Source organism: Hemiscyllium ocellatum, chromosome 8, assembly GCF_020745735.1.
Source record: "Hemiscyllium ocellatum isolate sHemOce1 chromosome 8, sHemOce1.pat.X.cur, whole genome shotgun sequence".
NCBI lineage: Eukaryota > Metazoa > Chordata > Chondrichthyes > Orectolobiformes > Hemiscylliidae > Hemiscyllium > Hemiscyllium ocellatum.
In genome coordinates, this window is record NC_083408.1 from 86,355,159 (window position 1) to 86,379,861 (window position 24,703).

The 24,703-nt window shown below is 42.0% G+C and overlaps 1 protein-coding gene across 2 annotated transcripts in view; it reads right to left on the minus strand.

Moving 5' to 3' along the window:
- rtn1a (reticulon 1a) overlaps window positions 1–23,910 on the minus strand; it is a 246,483-nt gene extending 222,573 nt beyond the window's left edge. For both annotated transcript variants that reach the window (XM_060829320.1, XM_060829319.1), the window contains exon 1: window positions 23,564–23,910. In XM_060829320.1, coding sequence (XP_060685303.1) covers window positions 23,564–23,786 — 223 coding nt within the window. In that variant the 5' untranslated portion in view covers window positions 23,787–23,910. The remainder of the gene's footprint in view (window positions 1–23,563) is intronic.
- Between the last annotated feature and the right edge of the window lie 793 nt (window positions 23,911–24,703).

Here is a 24,703-nt window from a genome sequence, read left to right on the forward strand (position 1 = left end):
TGATCCCATCCAAAGCTTTTGATAATTGTTTACCTCTGTCTCAATTGTATTTTAATTGTATCATGTAGGAAGGATTAGAGTTGAAATATCTAAAAATATTGGTTGCTTGTCAGATTGTTATTGGCTTCAGACAGTTAAATGTACAGACCATTTTATCCTCTCCAGTAATCTCCAGTCTACCCAACTAATTAAGAAATTCCCAATGCTAATTAATACATTTTGCCATATGAGTATCACAATCAAGAGGAAGCTTTCAACTCCCAAACAGGTCACATGCCTAATTGCACTCATTTAGCTTCACATAAAACTGCTAATTTATGTTCTTCCATCACAAGAGATTTGACTTTCTATAACAGACATTAGAGTAGCAGTTTTTCAATCTGATTGGGCTTCAGTCTATAGGTAAACAGTACTTATTTTTTGGAAACCGTTTTGCTTTTCTCAGAATAATGCGGCAGTCCCCAGACCAACTAAAACAAACAAATCCCAGGTTCTCTAATAAGGGACGATTTTTCCATTTCTAGCCGGATGTTATTTATTGCGATCAAGAGCTGAGATGTTACACCTGGTCCCAAAGTTTTCTTGATGCTCAGAGGTAGGAGAGAACAAATTATCAGCATGGATAAAACAACTAATCAGTCTTGATAGTTTAGATTCCACGTGAGCAACATCATCAGCATAAAACAGTTCTCTGTTCAAGGTGTGCTCTATTTTGGTCTCATTTTGATCTAAAAAGGATTGTACAGCTGGCTGGCTGCCGTTCAATGTAGGTAAACTTCCATATGTTCAGGGATGGAAAACAGGAGTACAGAGGAGAAAATACCAAAGTGAAGGCTAGAACACAGTCCTGTTTCACACCATGTTTCACCTTGAAAATGTCCTAAATGGTGTGAACAAGCAAACTGAACAGTACAATCTTTGTTGTCATGAAAATTAGCTAATAAGACTTAGGAGCTTTAATGGACTGCCAATTTTACCTAAAATTTTGTTGAGTACAGTTTTGCTGACAAAAATCTATGTGCATCATATGATGGAAACAAGATGATGGTTGGTCGTACCATCACTATAGTTACCTCCTAAAAATCAACTGATGGGGAAGTAATCACAGACAGAAATAAACATGTCTTGCTGGGGTGTCCTCTACTGTGATGCATACTCCCAGGTCTGTATTTGATAACTCAACCATGGCATGGACCATGAGGAAGTAAGGGAAGAATTATCATCACTTTTGCTAGGAAAGGACTTTCTGAGCTTAGCAAACAAAACAGCATTCTACAGGGATAGATAGAGGGGACATAGTGGATGTAACATATTTGGATTCTCAGAAGGCTATTAATTAGATATCACACATAAGGTTACTTAAGAGCCCATGGTATTGGAATTAGCATTCTAGCATGCATGCAGGAATGGCTAACTTATAGAAGAGGGTAAAAACAGTGACTGTAGATGCTGGAAACCAGTTTCTGGATTAGTGGTGCTAGGAGAGCACAGCAGTTCAGGCAGCATCCGAGGAGCAGTAAAATCGACGTTTCGGGCAAAAGCCCTTCATCAGAAATACAGGCAGAGTGCCTGAAGGGTGGAGAGATAAATGAGAGGAGGGTGGGAGTAGGGAGAAAGTAGCATAGAGTACAATAGGTGAGTGGGGGAGGGGATGAAGGTGATAGGTCAGGGAGGAGGGTGGAGTGGATAGGTGGAAAAGAAGATAGGCAGGTCGGGCAAGTCATGGGGACAGTGCCGAGCTGGAAGTTTGGAACTGGGGTAAGGTGGGGAAGGGGAATGAGGACACTGGTGAAGTACATGTTGGTGCCCTGGGGGTGAAGTGTTCCGAGGTGGAAGATGAGGCATTCTTCCTTCAGGCGTCTGGTGGTGAGGGAGCGGTGGTGAAGGAGGCCCAGGACCTCCATGTCCTCGGCAGAGTGGGAGGGGGAGTTGAAATGTTGGGCCACAGGGCAGTGTGGTTGATTGGTGCGGGTGTCCCAAAGATGTTCCCTAAAGTGCTCTGCTTGGAGGCGTCCAGTCTCCCCAATGTAGAGGAGACCACCTCAGGAGCAACGGATACAATAAATGATATTGGTGGATGTGCAGGTAAAACTTTGATGGAAGTGGAAGGCTCCTTTAGGGCTGTGGATGGAGGTGAGGGAAGTGGTGTGGGCGCAGGTTTTGCAATTCCTGCAGTGGCTTGTAGGGGGGGCACGTGGACTTGACCAGGTCGTCACAGAGAGAATGGTCTTTGCGGAAGGTGGAAAGGGGTGAGGAGGGAAATATATCCCTGGTGGTGGGGTCCGTTTGGAGGTGGCGGACATGTCGGTGGATGATATCGTTAATGCGAAGGTTGGCAGGGTGGAAGGTGAGCACCAGGAGCATTCTGTCCTTGTTACAGTTGGAGGGGTGCGGTCTGAGAGCGGACGTGCGGGATGTGGACGAGATGCATTGGAGGGCATCTTTAGCCACGTGGGAAGGGAAATTGCGGTCTCTAAAGAAGGAGGCCATCTGGTGTGTTCTGTGGTGGAAATGGTCCTCCTGGGAGTAGACACAGCGGAGGCAGAGGAATTGGGAATACGGAATGGTATTTTTGCAAGAGGTAGGGTAATCTAGGTAGCTGTAGGAGTTGGTGGGTTTGTAAAAAATGTTGGTGTCAAGTCAGTTGTCATTAATGGAGATGGAGAGGTCCAGGAAGGGGAGGGAGGTGTCAGAGATGGTCCAGGTAAATTTAAGGTCGGGGTGGAATGTGCAGGTAAAGTTGATGAATTGCTCGACCTTCACGTGGGAGCACGAGATGGCGCCAATGCTGTCATCAATGTAGCGGAGGAAGAGGTGGGGAGTGGTGCCAATATAATTACAGAAGATGGACTGCTCTACATAGTCAACAGAGAGACAGGTATAGCTGGGGCCCACACGGGCGCTAATGGCTACCTTTGGTCTGGAGGAAGTGGGAGGATTCGAAGGAGAAATTGTGAAGGGTGAGGACCAGTTCGGCCAAACAAATGAGAGTGTCCGTGGAAGGGTACTGTTGGGAACGTTGGGAGAGGAAGAAATGGAGGGCATGGAGGCCCTGGTCATGGCGGACAGAGGTGCAGAGGGACTGGATTTCCATGGTGAAGATGAGGTGTTGGGGGTGGGGAAATGGAAGTCTTGGAGGAAGTGGAGGGCATGGGTGCTGTCTCGAACGTATGTGGGGAGTTCCTGGACTAGAGGGATAGGACAGTGTCGAGATAGGTAGAAATGAGTTCAGTGGGGCAGGAGCAATGGGTCGGCCAGGGTGGTCAGGCTTGTGGATCTTGGGAAGGAGGTAAAACCGGGCAGTGCGGGGTTCCCAGATTATGAAGTTGGAAGCTGTGGGTGGGAGACCTCCTCAGGTGATGTGGTTCTGTGTGGTCTGGGAGATGATGGTTTGGTGATGGGGGTGGGATCATGGTCGAGGGGGCAGTAGGAAGAGGTGTCCTTGAGTTGGCATTTGGATCCAGCAGTGTAGAGGTCAGTGCGCCAGACTACCACTGCACCCCCTTTATCTGCTGGCTTGCTGGCGAGGTTGGGATTGAAGCAGAGGGAGTGGAGGGCTGCACGTTGTTAGGGTGTGAGGTTGGAGTGGGGGAGGGGGGTAGACAGTTTGAGGCTATTAATGTCCTGCCCGCAGTTGGAAATAAAGAGGTCGAGGACGGGTAATAGGCCAGCATGGGGCGCCCAGGTGGATGGAGTGCATTGGAGGCGGACGAAGGGATCCTCGGAAGGTGGGCGGGAGTTCTGATTGTGAAAGTAAGCTCGGAGGCGAAGGAAGAAGTGTTCAACATCACAGCGTGTATTAAATTCATTGATGCGTGGGGAGAGGGGGATGAAGGGGAATCCTTTGCTGAGGTCTGGAGGGATGGTGAAAACTCGGCAGGGCTGGGAGCTGGGATCTGGTGTGGGTGTGGAGCTGGGAGTGGGGGCAGAGCCGATAACTGGAGTGGGTGTGGTGGTGGGGAGAATGGGGGTGGAATCATGAGCAGGGGTGGTGTTCCCCTCAGGATTCTGGGGGGGTGGGGGACAGGGGTGATGACAGTGGGATCTGTGGCGGGGACATTTTAAAAGGATGGCAACCTATAACTAATGTCTGCCACAAGGATCAGTACTGGAGCCACTATTATTTGCAATATATATTAATGACTTGGATGAGGAAAGTGAATGTTTGTGGATTACACAAAAATAGGTGGGAAGACAAGTGACAAAATGGCACAAGGAGCCTCCAGAAGGATATAGTGAATGGGCAAAAACACGGCAGATGGAATACAATCTGAGAAAATATGAGGTTATACACTTTGACAGGAAGGAAAGCAGAGCTGAGTATTATTTAAATGGAGGAACATGGCATAACATTACAACACTGAGGATTTAGGAGTCCTTTTACATAAATCACAAAAAAAGCTACCATCAGGTAATAAAGCAGGCAAAAGAAACGTTCATTTTTATTTGAAAGGGAATGGAATATAAAATAGGGAGGTTTAGTTCAAACTATACAAAGTACTAGTGAGATCACACCTGGAATATTGTGAACAGTTGTGGTCCCCCTACATAAGAAAAAGCATACTGGTATTGGAGACAGTCCGGAGAAGGTTCACTAGGTTAATTCCAGATATGAAGGTGCTTTCTTATGAGGAGAGATTGACAGGTTGGGCCTGTACTTATTGGCATTTAGAAGAACAAGAAGTGACCTTAATGAAACAGATAAGATTTTTAGGGTACTTCACAGGGTAGATTAAGGTTCTTTCTTGTTGCGAGACAATCTGGGTCCACAGAGCATAAGGTCAGAATAAGAAGTTACCCATTTATGACAGAGATGAGGGAGAATTTCTTCTCTCAGAGAATGATGAATCTGCAGACAACTGTACAGCCTGGATCGTTAAATATATTCAAGAAGGAGATAGATTTTGATCAGTATGGGAATCAAGAGTTATAGAGAAAATGCAGAAAAGTGCCAGATAATCATATCAGCCCTGATCTCACTGAACAGCAAAGCAGCCTCAATACTTAAGTCGAGTCATTTCCCCTCTGCACATCCCCTCTCTATCCCACAGATTTAATTATAAAAGCTATTATCGCTTGATCTAATATTTGCTTACCTTACGAGTATCAAACCAAAAACCGAAAGAACAGCAGATATTATGAATCAGAACAGAGGAAGGGTCACGAATCCAAAATGTTAACTTTGATTGCTCTCCACAGATACTGCCAGACCTGCTGAACTTTTCTAGCAACTTCAATTTTTGTTTAGGTTTAAAAACAATGTCACCTTGCAAAAGGGCTATTTAAAATTAAGCCCCACTTCTTTCAGTTCTACAATGATGCCTACGTTTACAGTTTGTAATCTCACAGCACACCAGAATTATTAATTTGAGTCGTACCTACAATGTTTACAAGTCCGGTAAGTTAATCACTTGGTTTATTCACTTTTAGACAATGTTTAATGCATAATTAATTTTACTGCTTCATATTAATTCTTCTTCATAAGCTTAATTGCTCCCCCCCTTTAGATTTATGTATTATAATGTTAGCACATTACATACTGTACACCTTAAAGATTTATTTCCATATAAAAAAACTATATTTTTCACCCTAATAAATGGTTAGGTAAAGATACTATAGTCACTACTTTTCCAATCCAAATGAAGCTGAATTTCAAGCTCATTTTTCTCATTGATTCCTCCAATAATTCCTGGGTTCGGCTATAACAAACTTTTCAATATTCTTTTTGGTCTGGAAATCTATTCTCCACTCTCTGATTTTAAAATTGTTCAACTTGATGAACATTAAAATGATGAGCAATTCATCCTGTGCCAGAAAATAGTTACATTGTGAATGACAGTCAAACCCCTGTAAAACCATTTTCACATTAAAAGTCATTGTTGGAAAACTTATTTTATTTAGTTATTATGTTTGCAGAACTGTCCGGTTATGGCCTTTCTGTTCATATAGCATCTGCACTAGCTTACTTCTATTCTCAAACGCATGAAATCAACTTACCAAGCTGTAACGAAAACAACAAATGCTGAAGATCACAGCGGGTCAGACAACATCCATGGCAAGAGAGAGCAAGCTAACATTTCGAAACTTCATCAGAGTTGAAATGAAGTGTGGAGGGGACAGCAATTATGCTATGCTTAGGGGTGGGAAGGCAATGTGGGTAGAGTACTGGTGGAGAAAAGAGGTTGATAGTTCATATTAAGGGATTGGAACAGAAGAATAGCAGAACAGAGTGACGAGGAGAGAGGGTAGACAGAAGCAAGGGCTGCTAGGTGGGTCAGCTTTTCCCACTTGGAAAGGGACTTACCTCGGGAAGTAAACGGGCCTCCATTTTGAACAGAGCAGCAAGGAGAGAGAGGGCAGAGAGAAGTGAGGGCTGCCAGGAAGTTTTTAAGTGGGTGAGATCTAAACCTGAGACCTTACACTGCAGGACCTCCCTCCCACCCACCTCTAACTTACAAGTCTGTAAACTTGGTAAGTTTTCAGGTTTTCATTTCTATTTCTTTCCTTCTCTTCCTTGTTTAGTCCTATGTGTGCTTTCAGATTATCGGGATATGGCTAATAGGGCAGTTGCATGTTCCTCCTGCAGAATGTGGCAGGTGAGAGACATGACACATGTCTCCGCTGGCTACATCTGCGGGAAGTGCACCCAATTCCAGCTCCCTGAAAACCAAGTTAGGGAACTAGAGTTGGAGCTAGACAAACTAAGATCATCCATGAGGCTGAGGGGAAAATTGAAAGGATGTACAGAGAGGTGGTCACCCCTCAGACACAGGATAAGGCCAGCTGGGTTACAGTCAAGGGGAAGAAAAGGAACCGGCAGACAGAGCAGGGATCCCCTGTGGCTGTTCCCATCAGCAATAAGCATCCCATTTTGGATACTACTGGTGGGGACAGTCTACCAGGGGAAAGCCATAGTTGTCAGGTCTCTGGCACTGTTGCTCAGAAGGGAAGTGGGGAGAATAGAAAAAGCGCTAGTAGTAGGGGACTCAATAGTTAGACAAATTGACAGGAGAATTTGTGGTTAGGAATGGGACTCCCGGAAGGTATGTTGCCTCCCGGGTGCCAGGGTCCGGGATGCTGCCAATCAGGTTTACAGGATTCTGAAGGGGGAGGGTGAGCAGCCAGAAATCATGGTACATTTTGGCACCAATGATATAGACAGGAAAGGGGTTGTGGATCTGAAACGTGACTACAGAGAGTTAAGTTGGAAGCTGAAGAGCAAGATGAGTAGAGTATTGATCTCAGGTTTGCTACCGGTGCCACAAGATAGTGGGGTGAGGAACAGTCAGTCAAGGCAGCTTAACATGAGGCTGGTGTAGGAGGGAGCGCTCCAGATACTTAGACCACTGGGATGCCTTCTGGGGAAGGTGGGATCTGTACATGAAGGATGGGTTGCACCTGAACTGGAGGGGCACAAATGTCCTGGGTGGGAGATTTGCTCGTGTGGTTCAGGAGGGTTTAAACTAGTTTGGCAGGGGGTGGGAAACTGAACTACACGTATGCGGGAGGGGGTAGTTGTGGATGGGGCAGTGATAGGATGTAGTGAATCTAGGAAGGGTTTTCAAGTGATGAAACAAAGGGATCGGTTAAAATGTGTCTACTTTAATGCAAGGAGTGTCAGACATAAAAGAGTGATGAACTTAGAGCATGGATCAGTACTTGGGACTATGATGTTGTGGCCATAACAGAGACATGGGTTTCACAGGGGCAGGAACGATTGCTAGATGTTCCAGGATTTACAGTGCATCACAGCTACAGAAACGAAGGCTGTCGAGGAAGATTTTTCTACTGAGTCAGTACCAGTGGAAGTTAGGAACAGCAATGAGGCAGCCACCTCATCGGGGGTTTTCTACAGACCCAATAGCTGTTAGGCGATCTAAGACTTCGTAAGCCAGCAGATTTTGGAAGAATGCAGATGTCGCAGGACTGTTGTTATGGGTGACTTTAACTTTCCCAATATTGACTGGAACCTCCTTTGTGCAGATGGTTTGGATGGAGCAGTTTTTAATCAGGCGTGTTTAGGAGGGGCTCCTTACGCAGTATGTAGACAGGCCAATGAGGGGAAAGCCCATTTTGGATTTGCTGCTTGGCAATGAGCAAGGAGAGGTGTCAGATCTCGCAGTGGGAGGACACTTTGGTGACAGTGATCATAACTGCCTCACATTTACCACAGTCGTGGAGAGGGAAAGGAGCAGTTACCTTGGCAAGATATTGAATTGGGGAAAACAAAATTATGACAATATCAGACAGGAGTTGGGAAGTACAGATTGGGAACAATTGTTCGACAGAAAGGGCACAAATGTGGAGACTGTTTAAGGAGCAGTTGTTGCGAGTGATGCACAAATTTGTTCCTCTCAGACAGGCAAGAAAGGGAAAGATTAAGGAGCCTTGGAAAATGAGAACAGCTTACGTAAGGTGGAGGAAGCAAGGATCTAGCACAGCTTTACAGGATTACAGGCTTGCTGGAAGGAGCTCAGAAGTGGACTGAGGAGAGCCAGGAGAGGGTACGAAAAAGGCTTGGCAAGAAGGATTAGGGAGGACCCAAAGGCATTTTACTCATACATGAGGAGTAAGAGAATGATCAGGGAGAAGGTAGGGCCGGTCAGAGATAGCATAGGGAATTTGTGCATGGCGTCTGAGCAGACAGGGTTAGCCCTAAATGAGGTTTTTGCTTCGGTTTTCACTAAGGAAAGGGATCTTGTTGTGAATGAGAACTTTGAGGAACTGGGAAATAGGTTTTCACAGATCAAGATAGGTGAAGTTGATGTGCTGGAAACTTGGCACATCATTTAGATGGATAAGTCCCCAGGGCCAGACCAGATTTATCCTAGGTTGCTCCAGGAAGCAAGAAGGTTGCTATGCTGCTGGCGAAGATCTTTGTTTCCTCACTTTCCAAGGGAGTTGTACTAGAGGATTGGAAGGAGGCGAATGGTGTTCTTCTTTTCAAGAAGGATAATGCAGAAAACCCTGGCAATTGCAGACCGGTCAGTCTTACGTTTGTGGTCAGCAAGGTTTTGGAAAGAATTGAGCGATAGGATTTACGACTATTTGGAAAAGTACAGTGTGATTAAAGGCAATCAGTATGACTTTGTGAGGGGCAGGTTGTGCCTCACAAATCTTATTGAGTTCTTTGAGGAGGTGATGAGGCAGGTCGATGAAGGGAGAGCATTGGATGTGGTATACATGGACTTCAGCAAGGCATTTGATAGGGTTCCCCATGGTAGGCCCATTCATAAAGTCAGGCAGTATGGGATACAGGGAGATTTGGCTATCTGGATTTGGAATTGGTTGGCTGAAAGAAGGCAGAGAGTGGTTGTAGATGGAAAGTATTCTGCCTGGAGGCTAGTGGTGAGTAGGGTCCCGCAGGGCTCTGTTCTTCGGCCTCTGCTCTTTGTAGTTTTTATAAATGACTTGGATGATGAGGTTGAAGGGTGGGTTAGTAGATTTGCCAATGACACAAAGATTGGAGGTACGTTGATTGTATCAAGGGCTATTGCAGGCTGCAGCGCAACATAGACAGGATGCAAAGCTGGGCTGAGAAATGGTAGATGGAGTTCAAACTGGATAAATGTGAAGTGATGTATTTTAGGAAAGTTGAACTGGAATGCTGAATATAGGATCAGAGCAGGATTTGTAGAGCTGCAGCAAAATCTTGTGACTCTTAAACTCGATCCCCCCCACCCCCATTAATGAAATGGGTGGAGGAATAGTGTTCAAGTGCACAGATTCCTCAAAGTTGCCACCCAAGTGGATAGGGTTGTTAAGAAAGCATATGATGTTTTGGCTTTCATTAATGGGGGGGGGAATTGAGTTTAAGAGTCACAAGATTTTGCTGCAGCTCTACAAAACCCTAGTGAGACCATACTTGAAATACAGTGTCCAGTTCTGGTCACCCTATTACAGAAAAGATACAGAGGCTTTGAAAAGGGTGTAAAGAAGGTTTAGCAGAATGCTGCCTAGACTGGAAGGCTTGTTTTATGAAGAGGGAGGTTAACTAAGCTCGCACCTTTCTCTCTGGAGAGAAGGAGAGAGAGAGGTGACCTGATCAAGGTGTACAAGATAAAGAGAGGCATGGATAGAGTCGATGGCCAGATATTTTTCCCCAGGGCAGGATTGACTGGCACAGGGGTCATAGTTTAAGGTTAGGAGGAAGCTATAGAAGAGACATCAGAGGTAGGTTCTTTACGCAGAGAGTTGTGAATGCATGGAATGTGTTGTTAGCGGTGGTGGTGGAAACAGTGTCATTAGGGACATTTAAGCAACTGCTGGACAGGCACATGGACAGCAGTGAATTGAGGGGGTGTGTAGGTTAGGTTATTTTATTTTAGATTAGGAATAATCCTCAGCACAACATCATGGGCCAAAGGACCTGTTCCGTGCTGTACTTTTTTATATTCTATGTTCTAACAATGGTGTGACTCATGCCAGATTTGAAAGGACAGACACGAAAACACACTGTAACAAGCTAAAAGAAAGGGATGAAGTGGGAGTTGGTTCACAATTTGAAGGTGTTGAACTCAATATTAAGTCCAAAGCCTGTAAAGTGCCTAGTCTTAAGATGAGATGTTGTTCCTCCAGTTTGCAGTGTGATTCACTGGAACACTGCAGCAGGCCGAGGATAAACATGGTGGCATATGAGCAGGACGCTGTGTTAAAATGACCAGCTACGGAAAGGTCCGGCTAATGCTTGCACACGAGGTGATCTGCAAAGTGATCAATCAGTCTGCGTTTGGTTTCTGCAATGTAGAGTAGGCCACACTGGGTGCAGCAAATACAATACACAAGATTGGAGGAGGTACAGGTGAAACACTGCTTCACGTGGAAAAACTGTTTACACCCTTGGATGGTGAACAGGGAGGTGGTGAAGGGGCAGGTTTTGCACCTTCTGTGGTTACATGGAAGATGCCATAAAGGAAGGGGGTTGTGTTGGTGGTTGTGGAATGGACTCTGGTGTATTGGTGGGAGCGATCCCTGTGAAAGAGTTTTGCTGGAAAAGCGCAGGTCAGGCAGCATCCAAAGAGCAGGAGAATCGACATTTCAGACATGAGCCCTTCTTCAGGAGCTCCTGAAGAAGGGCTCATGCCCGAAACGTCGATTCTCCTGCTCTTTGGATGCTGCCTGACCTGCTGCGCTTTTCCAGCAACACATTTTCAGCTCTGATCTCCAGCATCTGCAGTCCTCACTTTCTCCGCGATCCCTGTGAAATGCAGACGGGGGAAGATGTGTTTGTTGCTGGAGTTGTTTAATGATTCTTTGAATGTGAAGGCTGGTGGGGATGAAAAGAGAGGTCAAGGGTAACCTGATTACACTGCTGTGAGTGATGGGAAGGGGCAGGGTAGAGGGACAGGCGATAGGTCATATGCAGTTGAGGGTCCTGTCAACCACAGTGGGCGGGATCATGGAAGAAGCAAGCCATGTCAGCAGTGCTGTTTTGGAAGGTGAACAGATGTGTTGTAGGTGAAGGAACTGGAAGAATGCAGGACTTGGGGTGTGACAAGCTACAGCGAAGGCAACTTCCCACAGCATCTTCCCATGTAACCGCAGAAGGTGCAATACCTGCCCCTTCACCTCCTCCCTGCTCATCATCTAAGGCCCTAAACAGTCTTTCCAGGGTGAAGCATGTACCTCCTCCAATCTTGTATACTGTACTCACTGCACAAAATGTTGTCTACTCTACACTGGAGAAACCAAACGCAGACTGGGTGACCGCTTAGCAGAACACCTCTAGTCCGTGCACAAGCATGACCCTGACTGAGCCAGACATTTGAACACAGCATTCTGCTTGCATGCCCACATGGCTGTCCACAGCATGCTGCAGTGTTCCAGTAAATTACAATGCAAACTAGAGGAACAGCAGCTCATCTTCAGCCTAGGCTTTCTGGACTTAATATTGAGTTCTATGTCTTCAAGTTGTGAACCAATTCCCACTTCTCCCCCTTCTTTTAGCTTGTTACAGTGTGCTTTCATGACCTCTCTCCCCTCCCTCCATCCCAGTGGGACCGTCTGTCCTTTCAAATCTGGCAGGAGGCACACCATTGTTCTGCCAATCTCACATTCCGATCACTTAATCTGAACTATTGACATAATTTCTCCACCAGCACTCTATACCTATTAGCCCACACCCCTGCCACCCCAAACTATAGCATAAATGCTGTCCCCTCTACACTTCACTTCACTTCAGCTTTGATGAAGAGTCAGCTTGCCTCAAAACGTTAGCTTTCTCTCTCTCTCTCTCGCTCTCTCTATGGATGCTGTTTGACCCACTGTGATCTCCAGCATTTGTTGTTTTTGGTACAGATTCCAGCATCTGCAGTAATTTGCTTCTGTCAACCTGTTTCATTTAGATTCCCAATAAAATGTTTTTCACAACAGAATATCTTCTGAACCATCAAAATGGAAGAGAGAGCAAACAAATGCAGAGTTCACTGGATGTCAAAGGAGTAGAAATTAACATTAGAAAGAAAAAGAGTGCTAATGACAGGTTTAAAGCAAAAAAAAATTGAGAATCCAGAGGAATACTGAAGGTTTAGAGTGGAGGTGAAAAAGCAATAAGAGTAGCAAAAAGGAATTCTAAAAAAAGACTAGCAACTAACATTAAAAAGGAATCCCAAAGTTTTCTATAGGCATATACATCATAAAAGGGTGGTTAGAGGAGTAATTAGGCCAATTTGAGACCAAAAAGGGAACTTACAGATGGAGGCAAGAGCATGGCTAAGGTGTTAACTGTATATTTTGCATCTAAGGATGCTGTCCAAGCCATAGTGACAAGGAGAGAACTCTTGTCTCTAGAAAGGTTCAAAAGTCATTGTAATCAATTAATAACTATGAAGACTTGGATAGACTACACTTAAAGTTGACAATTCACTGGGACTGGATGAAATGCATGCAAGGATTTTGAAAGAAGTGCGGGGGCAATGGCCATAATTTTTCAATCTTCCCTGGACTCAGAGAAGGTGCTGGAATATTGGAAAATTGCTCAAGAAAAGGGTGCAAGGATAATCTCAGCAACTATAGGCCAGTTAATTTAACTTTGTTGATGGGAGAGCTTCTAGAACCCATTACGTGGATATAATTTGTGGTCACGTTAAAAAGGGTGGGTTGATTAGGAAAAGTCCACATAGTTTTTTAAAAAGGAGAAATTGTGTTTTCTGAAGGAGTAAAAGAAAAGCTCGATGAGGGTAACATTGTGGTGTCCATGGATTTCTAAAAAGGTCTTTGAAACAGTGCCACACAGACTTGAGGGAAGTGTGATGTCATATTACAAAGGGAAAGTAGCAATTTGGGTACAAAATTAGCTGAGTAACAGAAAAAAAGAAAGAAAAGATCAATGAATATCTGTCAGGCAGGATGTAGGAGTGTAGTGGAATTCCATAGGGTCAGTAATGGGACCCTGGCTTTTCCTAACACTTATTAATGATCTGGATCTTGATGTGCAGGGGACAATTTCAAAGTTTGCAGGTGACATGAAACTTGGAATTGTGAAGTGAGTAGAGCGTAATTTGAAAAGAACATTGACAAGGTGGTGGAATGGGCAATGAGTTGGCAGCAGAGGTTCAATGCAGACAAATGTGAGGACAAATTGAACAAATAACATTGACAGCCGAAATAAATTCTAAAGATAATGCGGGAGCAGAGGGGCCTGGGTATTTATGTGCACAAATCATTTCAGATGGTAGGACAGATAGAAAAAGTAGTTAATAAAGCATACGGTGCTCTTGGCTTCCTCAATAGGGGCATAGAGTACAAGAGGCAAGGAGGTGATCGTAAACTTGAACAAGACACTTATTAGATCTCAGTAAGGGTATTGTGTACAGTTCTGGGTGTATAGGAAAAATGTGATTACACTGCAAACTGTATAGAAGTGGTTAATAAGAATTGTTCCAGGAATGAGAAATTTCTGATGTGAGAACAGATTCAAGTTGGGACTGTTCTCCTTGGAGCGGAGAAGAGATTTGCTTTCAAATGATAGGTGGGCTGGATACAGTAGATAGAGGGAAGCTGTTCCCACTTGAACCTGTACAAAAGAATTGCATGTAGATTTAAAGTGATGTGCAAAAAAGCAAGGGTGATATGAGAAAAAAATAAATGTTTAAATGGTGAGTAGTTGGGTTTGAAATGCACTGCCTTGAAATATGGAAGCAGGTTCCAGTGACACATTTAAGGGTACATTGGATTATTACTTAGGTAGAAACTGAGTACAAGGGTATAGGAAGAAAGCGGAACATTACCTAATGCCAATCACACTTTTTTTGATAAGCCAGTGCAGGCACAATGGGCCAAATAGCCTCCTTTGTCACTGTACCAATTCTATGATTCTGCTACTACTTAAATCTATGGGACTTTAGCTGCCTCTTCATTTCATCTAAATACTGAGGCTTGGTGGCACCATCAGAATACATAAAACGAGCTTCCACAAGTCCCTGCTCTACCTCTCTACTACTGATCTTGATCTTCCTCAATGGTGGAGCAGCACGGTGGCTTAGCAGTTAGCACTGCTACCTCACATCACCAGGCTTCCAGGTTCAAATCTAGCCTCGGGTTACTGTGCAGTTTACACATTTTCCCAGTGCTCTGGTACTCCGGTTGCCTCCCACAATCCAAAGATGTGCAGGTCAGGTGAATTGGCCATGCTAAATTGTCCATAGTGTTAAGTGAGATAGTCAGGGGTATATATGGGGCAGGGGAGTGGGTTTCTCTTCGGAGGGGCGGTGTGTGGCCAAAGGGCCTGTTTCCACACTGTAGAGAATCTAACCAAATATAGTGAATGCCAGTTTTGGATATTTTTCTCATATTATACCTTCTAGAAAGTGAAGGCATCATCTTCGGCCCACTCAAACTCCAGGAATTTTGTCTCACATTGAGCAAGATTTATTAATAATCTCATTGTTTTGTTTGATAATGTGCTCATCTTGAGTCCGTATTCCCCCCACTACAAAGGTTGTGATATTTCACCTGTATAATCACCCAATACAAGTCTGAAGTCCATCATGCCTTTATCGCTTCCAAACATAACTACAGTATTTCAATGTTCTTGATTAAACCTCCTATCTTTCATCTCTGTAAATATCAGTTCACTTAGCAAAAAAACTGTATACCTGTATGGTACCCTGCATCAAGTCCCATTCACTTGTTATCTATATTACTACTTCATGGCTTCTGGTTCATGAACCCCAAATAGAAGATTCTTATCCTTGAATTTAAATTGCATATCTGTTGCTAACTAGCTCTGTAATGTTCTCTAGTCTTTCCCCAGGAACTCTGTTTCTTCCACTTGTGATTAAAAGGTAGCTAATTTAGATTTTAAAATAGTGGCAAATAGGCTTGGTTACGTTTTTGAAGGGCTTAAATAAAAACTAGGTCAGACAGTCCCTCCAGTCCAAAGATGTGCAGGTTAGCCATAGGAAATGCAGGTTTATCGACATAGGATAGGGGTCTGAGTGGGATGCTCTTTGGAGATGTGGACACCATTGGGCCAAATGGCCTGTTTCCAAACTGTAGGGATTCTATGATTCGATGTACAATGACTTAATCCAGTACTCATGATTTGGAGATGTCAATGTTGGACTGGGGTGTACAAAGTTAAAAATCAAACAATACCAGGTTATATTCAACAGGTTTAATTGGAAGCACTCTAACTTTCGGAGCGCCGTCTGATGAAGGAGTGGCGCTCCAAAAGCTAGTGTGCTTTCAATTAAACCTGTTGGACTATAACCTGGTGTTGTGTGATTTTTAACTTAATCCAGTGCATGTGTCAGAGCACAGGGAGCTCTTGGAATATTAATGGAAGACTTTTATTGTGATGGTCTAGGACAGGTGAGATAAAGTTTGAGGGATATCAGCTAGTTTTTGGTTCAGGATAATCATGGACTGATTTCAGCTTAGAAAACCCAAAGATTAAAAATGTTTTGAGGCATTTCAAAGAAGACCTGACCAAGGTCAGAAGCAAATATAGTTTCAGTCCTATAAAAGGCATGTAGACCAGTTCAGTTTATGGAGTACATTATTACCTCAGTAGAAAAGTTTATTTTGTGCAGCTTACAGACCAGGCATGTTTGGTTAGAGATCTTCGGATTATTAAAAGTTTAGAAAATCTTAGCTCTCGGTTTTGTGAATATTCATGCAAGATGACTTCACAGTTCACAAAAAAGAACAGAGGATAATCAGCTGCATGATCTGATACAGAACGTTTTTTCTGGATTTGAAATGATAAAGTGACAATTTTAAAGTGACAAAGTCGGTGAATGGATTAAAATTTTGATTTGCAAGGTGTTTAAATATTTTTTAAGTGATGTTCTATTTCTAAGTTTATTTTTCATTTTTTGTATTTTGTTAAATTAATTTCTGTTCTGATATGTAAGAAACTCTGCAATCTCAGGTCACTATTTTTTAATAAATGACCACCAGATAAACTATTGATTTTTATACACCTATCAGGTCAGATATTTTTCTGCGATCTGATTTGTTCAGTAATGATATCAGCTAACATCATAAAAATATATAAAGTGGGAGCAAATTAAGACATTTGTCCTGTCAAGCCTTCCCTTTCAAAGTGATGACTGATCTCCCCAGGTGTCTTTTGTGCCAACTCTCATGGCCTACAAAAATATACTTCCTCTTCAAATATTTTCAGTAATTGAGCCTCCACAACTGTTGGCAGTTAATGTCTGGAATTCTCTATCCCTCTTGGAGAAGAAATTACTTTACACATCAGTTTTGAATCGATGTCGTGAAATTCATGATTCCCCCAATAGTGGAAACGTCTTTCAACATATATCCTGTCAAGCCCCTTCAGAATTTTGTATGTATCAATAAGATCACATCTCATTCTTCTAAACTCTAATGAATACAGGCCTAACTTGTTTAGCGGTCCTGATAAGTCAGCCCCTTCATCCCAGGAATCAGCCTAGTTACTTAACCTATTTTGAACTCCATCCAATACCATTATATTCTGTACACAGTATTACAGGTGCGACCACACCAACACCCTTGACTGTTTATAAACTCCAAATGTCCTATTCCTTGGATGCTGCCTAACCTGCTGTGCTTTAACCAGCAACACATTTTCAACTATAAGCTCCAAATCCCAAGCAATAAAGGCCATTTGACTTTTTGATTACTTGCTGTATTTGCATGCTAACGTTTGTGTTCCATACATAAAATATCCAGATCTGTGTTGCACTTTTATGGAGTCTCAATTAAATAATCATCTGCTTTTTGATTCTTCATACCAAAATATATGATCTCATACTCTCCTACATAAAATTTCATTTGCCAGGCTTTTGCCCATCCACTCAAACTAGCAATATCCATTTACTGATTTTATTTTATGCCCTCATCATAACACGCCCTCCTAATTACTTTTGTATCGAAAGCAAATTTGAATACATTGCCCCCTCCTCAAAGTCACTGATATAGATGGTAAATAATTAGATTGATCCTTTTGATACTCTATTAGTTCTGTCTTTCCAACCTGAAAAAAAGTTAAGTGACTTTCTGCCAGGGGCTCCAGTTTCCTCCCACAGTCCAAAATGTGCAGGTTAGGTGGCCATACTAAATTGTCTGATAATATCCAGGGACATGACAGGTAGTGGTTTAGCCATGGTAAATGCAAGGTTATGGGGATGGGGATGGAGTGGGGGTGGGTCTGATTGGGATACTCTTCAGAGGGTCAGTGCAGCCTTGAATGGCCAGCTGGCCTCTGTCTGCACTGTAGGGATTTTATGCTGAATTAATCCTAGCTGGTTTGTTGTTGTTTTTATGCCTTAGTTTTTGGATTCGATTTCTTCCTTGATCAGTTTTGTTAACAACAGGTGTTCATCCTTCTCATGAAGTCCTTCTTTTGATCAGAAATAGAACTTCCTGAGGTGTTAGGAAATACCTTGTCAATATCTGTCATTGTTCATCTACTTGCCTTCCTTCCCCTTAATCTATTTTCCCAGCTCAATTTTGACAAGATTTGGAGATGCCGGTGTTGGACTGGGGTGTACAAAGTTAAAAATCACACAACACCAGGTTGTAGTCCTCCACGACCACCTGATGAAGGAGTGGCGCTCCGAAAGCTAGTGCTTCCAATTAAATCTGTTGGACTATAACCTGGTGTTGTGTGATTTTTAACTTTGTTCACTTCTGACAATGTTTTTTCATAGGTCTGTAATTACCCTTTATTTAAACTATGGACACTGTTTGAGACTGAAGTTGTTGTCCCTCAAACTGAATATGAAATGTTACCATGTTGTGATCATTAACCCTAGCTTACATTCTACCCTTAGCCATCTACATTTTGGATTGAACTCTCAAACCTAAACCAGTCTATTTCTCAAAGTACTCTGCTGCTTTAAGACCTTTCTTAAGCAACGTTTCACCAAGTTTTGGTAAGCCCTCCAAATACATTCTTTGGCTTAGTATATTTTATTTTTTATTTATTTAGATTCCCTACAGTGTGGAAACAGGCCCTTTGGTCCAACAAGTCCACACTGACCCTCCGAAGAGCAACCCACCCAGACCTATTCCCCTACTCATGCACCTATCACCGTGGGCAATTTAGCATGGCCAGTTCACCTGACCTGTACATCTTTGGAGTGTGGGAGGAAACTGGAGCACCCAGAGGAAACCCACGCAAATATGGGTGACTGTTTGCATGGAGTTTGCACAGTCACCCAAGGCTGGAATTGAATCCGGGTCCCTGATGCTGCGAGGCAGCAGTGCTAACCACTGAACCACCATACCACCCCACTAATTATGCCGAACTAAATTTCATTAAAGTGCATTGGGGGTACTTTATTTCATTAAAGACACTAAATAAGTGAAAATTATTGCTACAAACCACAAACCATTTATTATTACACCTGCAGCAATTGTAAAGGATCCATAACATTGAGTAAGTTCACTGCTTTACACTCCTTCATATTGCACAACCCCCAATAAGCCCAGATTTTGAGTCACTATACAAGATAGGAAAGGAGTGAAGCATCAAACCTGGTCAAAAAAGTATCACATTACATTCCAGATTTCCAAATGTACCAGTAAAGTTTTAAAGGATGCTTGATTGAGTTCAAAGTAGTTCAAATTCACTCCTTTCCCAACAATTCTTACAGCAATTCCTGTGCATTAGGGGAGAAATGCTGTGTTTCTAAACTCACTTAGCAGTAAGTATATTATTTATCTTCATTAAATATAATTTAGAAATACTTATAACTAGGTTTTATCTACACTAAAGATCTAACATAAGCACCTTGATCTACATTGAGCATTGCAGCTTCTGAAAGGTAACACAGCATAATTCAATGTCCAAATTCACCAGGAATTATGTTTCAAAGACAGAATGTCAAATGTATCCAAATGCAAATCTATGTCCTTTCATGAGACTTCATAACGAATCAATAAGTAGCAGGGTAACAAGTATCTCAACCCTTTTGTTTTAAATGTGTTTAGTCATTTATGAAAGACTAACAGCCTTAGTTATTGTGCAGTACTATCAATACAAAAAAAGACACACATGTTAATTCCCACTGTAACCAAAACACTCTGCACAAATAATTATTTGGGAACTAAAAATGAAGTTAAGTGTTTTTGAGAAACAGCAAGGAAGATTCATTTTAAAACTGTTTGCATAATCAGTTAGACTAATAATGGGTCAGCATACCAGAACAAATTCCAGGGTATCTCCCAAAGAAACATACAACAGTCTCCCATTCAAGTAAGAATTTTTTTGTTTTGACTTGAAAGGATAAATGATGGCCCAAAAAGCAAAGAATGTACAGGATGAATTAGACAATGTCAGTTGATCCATGATTAAAGACAAAACCTCAAACTACATTGATTTGCTCTCTGACAAACATTACAAAAATAAGTTTTGCTTAGAAGCAGATATTGCTGAGAAAGATCATTTGTCCAGACTGAGAACATCCTTTTTGAAAAATCATAAGGTCCAACATTATAACACTCAATACTTACTCAAACAATACCTGATTGTTGCCTCTACTAATCCTTTGTGAAAGTTTTTAATATATTGCAATTATTGTCAGTGAGTTTTACGTTTCTCAGTTTAAGAGATGTCTGCTTCTTCTAATATCATAGTTTAATATAAAGTAGTATTTAGCTCCATGTTTAGTGTACAACTACTCTATTAATAGATCTCTGCAAAATATCCTTTAAAGGCTGAAATAGCCCAAGGGATCAACTCTGTGGGTTTTCTCTAAACAATTTTTTGTTCTGTCCTTATGTTTTGACTGGAAATAATCTACCATATCACTATCCAGTTTGGCTATGGTAAGCAGAGCTTGAAAATCTTCATTTGCTGCTCCAATCATGTTCAATGTAAACTGAAAAAGAAAACTGTATGCAAACTGGAAAAATTCTGAAGAAGGGTCAAATTCCACTCAAATCTTAAATTACCCCAGTAAGTTTCTCTCTCTTCACAGATGCTGTTAGACATGCTGAGTATTTCCAGCAGTTTGTTTTTAACCACAGTTCCTTACGCTTGTATGCATTAAACCACATATTTTAATTAATTCACAAGATATGGGTATTATTGTCTAGGGCAACACTTAATGCTTATCCTTGAGAAGGTGACTCCATTTTTCTGAACCATTTCTGTCCACGTTGTGTGGGCACACCCACTGTGCTGTTAGGGAGGGAGTTCTCAGGCTTTTAATGTAGTAACAGTGAAGGAACATCAATGCAGTCTCAAATCAGGATGGCGTGTGGCTTGGAGGGGAACTTCTGGTAATAGCATTCCCACTTTTCTGCTGCCCTTGTCTTTCTAAGTTATGGAAGCCATGGGTTTTGAAATTGCTCTCTAAGAAGCCTTGGTGAGTTGTAGTGAATCTGTAGTTGTAGATTTCCGTTGTTCCAATCACTTGCATATTTTGATTAATATTAGCCTGAACTACCTTCTCTGCAGGCTCTTCTCGGGTGGTTTGAGTAATGTGCTCCAATATTCTGAATATAAACCTTAACTTGCATTTCAAATAATAGGGTTGCAATAATCCTTAGCGACTACCATTTACTCTAATGAGCAAATTACTGCTTTCTATGCTTTAATTTTAAAAAATTATTTGCAGAATTTGCTCTAAATTTTAAACTTCAAAAATAGATTGTGCTTGCAATTATGTCATATTTCTTTTAGAAGTCAAAGGTCATGACATTTTCAGGCTTTCCAAACTAGATTTGGAAAATTAACCTCAAATTCCAGTTCCTCAAAATAAAGCAATGTGACATGATCACTTTCTTCTGAAACCACATTGACTGTGGTTTACTAAATTATAAAATGCACTTACTTCAAAATGCTGAAGCATACACATTTGTTGCCAACTTCAAGTTGTTTCCCTCCTGAGCCATACAATCAATAAACAGAAAATGGCATTTTGTGAACAATGAATATTTTAAATGTCTGCATTCAAGATTGCAATGTGGGATTCATCTGACACTTGAAATATTCATCATTTTTTTCTCAACTAAGTAACAACAAAGGACTTCCCCACTAAATGAAGTGATTCTTTAACTTTGTAAACAGCCTACATTGCATTTTTACTCAAAAGTCCTACGGACCCAAAATGTCATTTTCAAAGCAATGATTAATTTCAATTAACCAAGCTCCAATAACCAGTGCATTTCAATTTCGATTTTTTCAATTCAATCTTGGGATGTGGGCATCACTGGCTGACCAACATTTGTTGCCTGTCCCGAGTTGCCCTTGAGAAGGTTGTAGTGAGGTGCCTTCTTGAGTATGATGAAGGGCTTTTGCCCAAAATGTCGATTTTCCTGCTTCTCAGATGCTGCCTGATTTACTGTGTTTCTCCAGCACCACTCTAATCTTGACTCTGATCTCCAACATCTGCAGTATCCACTTCTGTCCTGCCTTCTTGAGCATCCTCAGTCCATATGCTGTAGGTGGTCCCACAACGTCCTTGGAAAGAGAATTCCAGGATTTTGACCCAGCAACATTTCTTGATTAATATATATCAATGATCTGAATCTTGTTGTGCAGAGGACAATTTCAAAGTTTGCAGATGACACTAAAATTTGTTGAACTGAAAACAGTGAGGAGAATATTGTGGAACTCCAAAAGAACATTGGCAAGTTGGTGGAATGGGCAAGTAAGGTTCAAGGCAGAGAAATGTATGGTGCTGAGCTTTGGTCATAAGAACACAAAGACAATATAAAATACAGGGCACAAAGCAGGTATAGGAGATACAGACCTGGCTGTATATGTGTACAGATCATTGAAGGTGGCAGGACATGTGAAGACAATACAGCATAGTCCTCTAGGGGCACAAAGTACTAAACTAAGGGAGTAATGTTGAACTTATTCAGGACATTTGTTAGACCACAGCAGGTGACTGTATACAGGTGTGGAAGCCACATTATAGGAAACATGGAGTGCACTGGAGAGAGAGTAGAAGCAATTCACTAGAATGATTCCAGGAATGAGAAGCATCAGCTACAAGGATAGATTTAAGAGGGTGTGATTGTTCTTCCTGCAGTGAACAAGGCTGAGAGGGGGTCTCATTTAGGATTTCAAAATCACGAGCGGGGTTGACAGAGTAAATAGGGTGAAGTTGTTTCCACTTGTAATAGAAACAAAAATGAAAGGAAAATTTATAGACATAAGGAGATGTTCAAACAAAGTAAAGTTGACATAAGAAAAAAAACTTGTTCACTGTTATGCAATGCACTGCCTGGAAATATGGTGGAGGCAGATTCAATCGAGGCATTCGACAAAGCATTGGATGTATTTTCAGATAATAATGATGAGCAAGGATCTGGACAAAAGGCAGGAGATTATAAAGAGACAATAGAGCTGCTAAAGCACAATGGGCTAAATAACGTCTTTCTGCACTATAATAATTCTGTGATTCTAACAACAGCTAACTTTATACTAATTTGATGTATTGCCCATCCAACAAGAATCAAACAAATACTATGGAGTCAGATTTTGGCCAGACCAGGTGATAATATCCTGAAAGTTCACAAGTCAACCAAAGGGAGCTTTATTCAAGAATGTTTGTGAAATTTCAATTCATGGTGAGATGCAAATCTGAGATTACCAGTCCACTGACAAGACCACTACGCCACTGCCTTCCTTCTATTCACGGTTAAATTTAAAACACTATCTGCATCTGTAAAAAAAACCCAACAATTAACTAATTCAAAGGTTGCCATCAATACGATAAAGATTCGTCAGATGCCTCAACTTAAAAACTTGTTTCAAACAGGAGTTAAGCTTACTTCAGCCTGTTCTAAAAATCAGACTCAGGATTAGTGCCAACATTTTTAACAAAGAATCCTGTGAATCGTGCCAATTTCTAACAGGCAAGGCAAAATGCGTCTGCAATATTAAAAGTACATAAAGATTACATTCAGCATGTCGATTATTTTAGAAGTTGAAATTTCAAACAGCAAATTGACATTAATAAAAGTGCTTTTTTTAAACTAATTACGGCTTTCAAAAGCGACATAATCGACCCTTTAAAAAATTCGGTGAGACTGAGTATACGAGCGCATCTCGTCCTTAATACGATTCCAAAGCATATCTGCAGTCGGTCCACCCGCCCCACCTTACCTGCGGATGCAGTTGCCTTGGTAACAGACTGTCCCCTGGAGTCTGGTATGAGGGGCTGCTCCAACCCAGCTCGCCAGCTCTCGGCTGCTGCAGCTGCATCCCCTCCACCAAAAGCCGCCCCCGCCTGCGGACTGACACCTACACCACGATCTGTCTGCTCAAGCTCCTCGCCCTCGCCCCACTGTCCCTTTGCAAACGGCTGAACGAAAGGATTGCTCGCCATGGTGGATGGATGGACTATGAAGAGGTCCCAGATTTTTTTTTCAAGAACTTCTCTCTTTGTGCAACTGTTTTCACTGCTCCTCCCCGCCTCTCACTCTGAAGCCTGTACGCATGTGAAAATGGCTTGTTTGGTTCAATGTTTCTACCCTGACGTCAGCTGTGGGAGGATGAACTTAAAGATTGAAGTGGCTGATGGGAATCATTCTGACTACAGCTGAACGTAAATATTTATATACCAGAAATGAATCAATAATATTATCACCATTCCAAGTTTAAAAACATATATTGGAACATTGAAAGTCTTGACTATTTCTAAAATGTCTTGAACATTACACCCTGTAGTCGCTGCAAGTTGTCCATATAATGAATTATTTAGAACCTGTATCTGATCTGTATTCACATGTCTAACCGATGTCTGAGTGATCATATTTTATTTAACGTCCCACGTCTCCCGCCTTGGGAATGAAAAGTAGCTTTTAGGTTTTAATCATTCACATATTTATGCCGCACCCATTGAGATTTGAGGAATTTTGACCGGAGTATAGCTTCGACGTGACGCCACTTTATAGCTCCCTTTGTCTATGTTAGTGTTCCCTCCCTGCACACCTTAGCAGAAAGTGTAACAAAGAGGACCAATACCGTTTGACTTCAGAGGTCTTCTAATTTTTCATGTGCACATGAACAACTTCAACAAATAATTTTGATTATATACAGGAAAACCTTGAAGTAGTTTATTTGGAGTACACGCCCAACCCGAGAACACTGACATCAAGATTTATAGTGTAATGTTTAGATAGAAAATTCAAGAGGTCTGCAAAATTATACTGGGGAAGGGAACAAAATGTGAATGCTACTGTTTTACGGACTACGAAGTGAACAGGTAGATTACGTTTGCTAAACAAAAAAAACACTAAACCA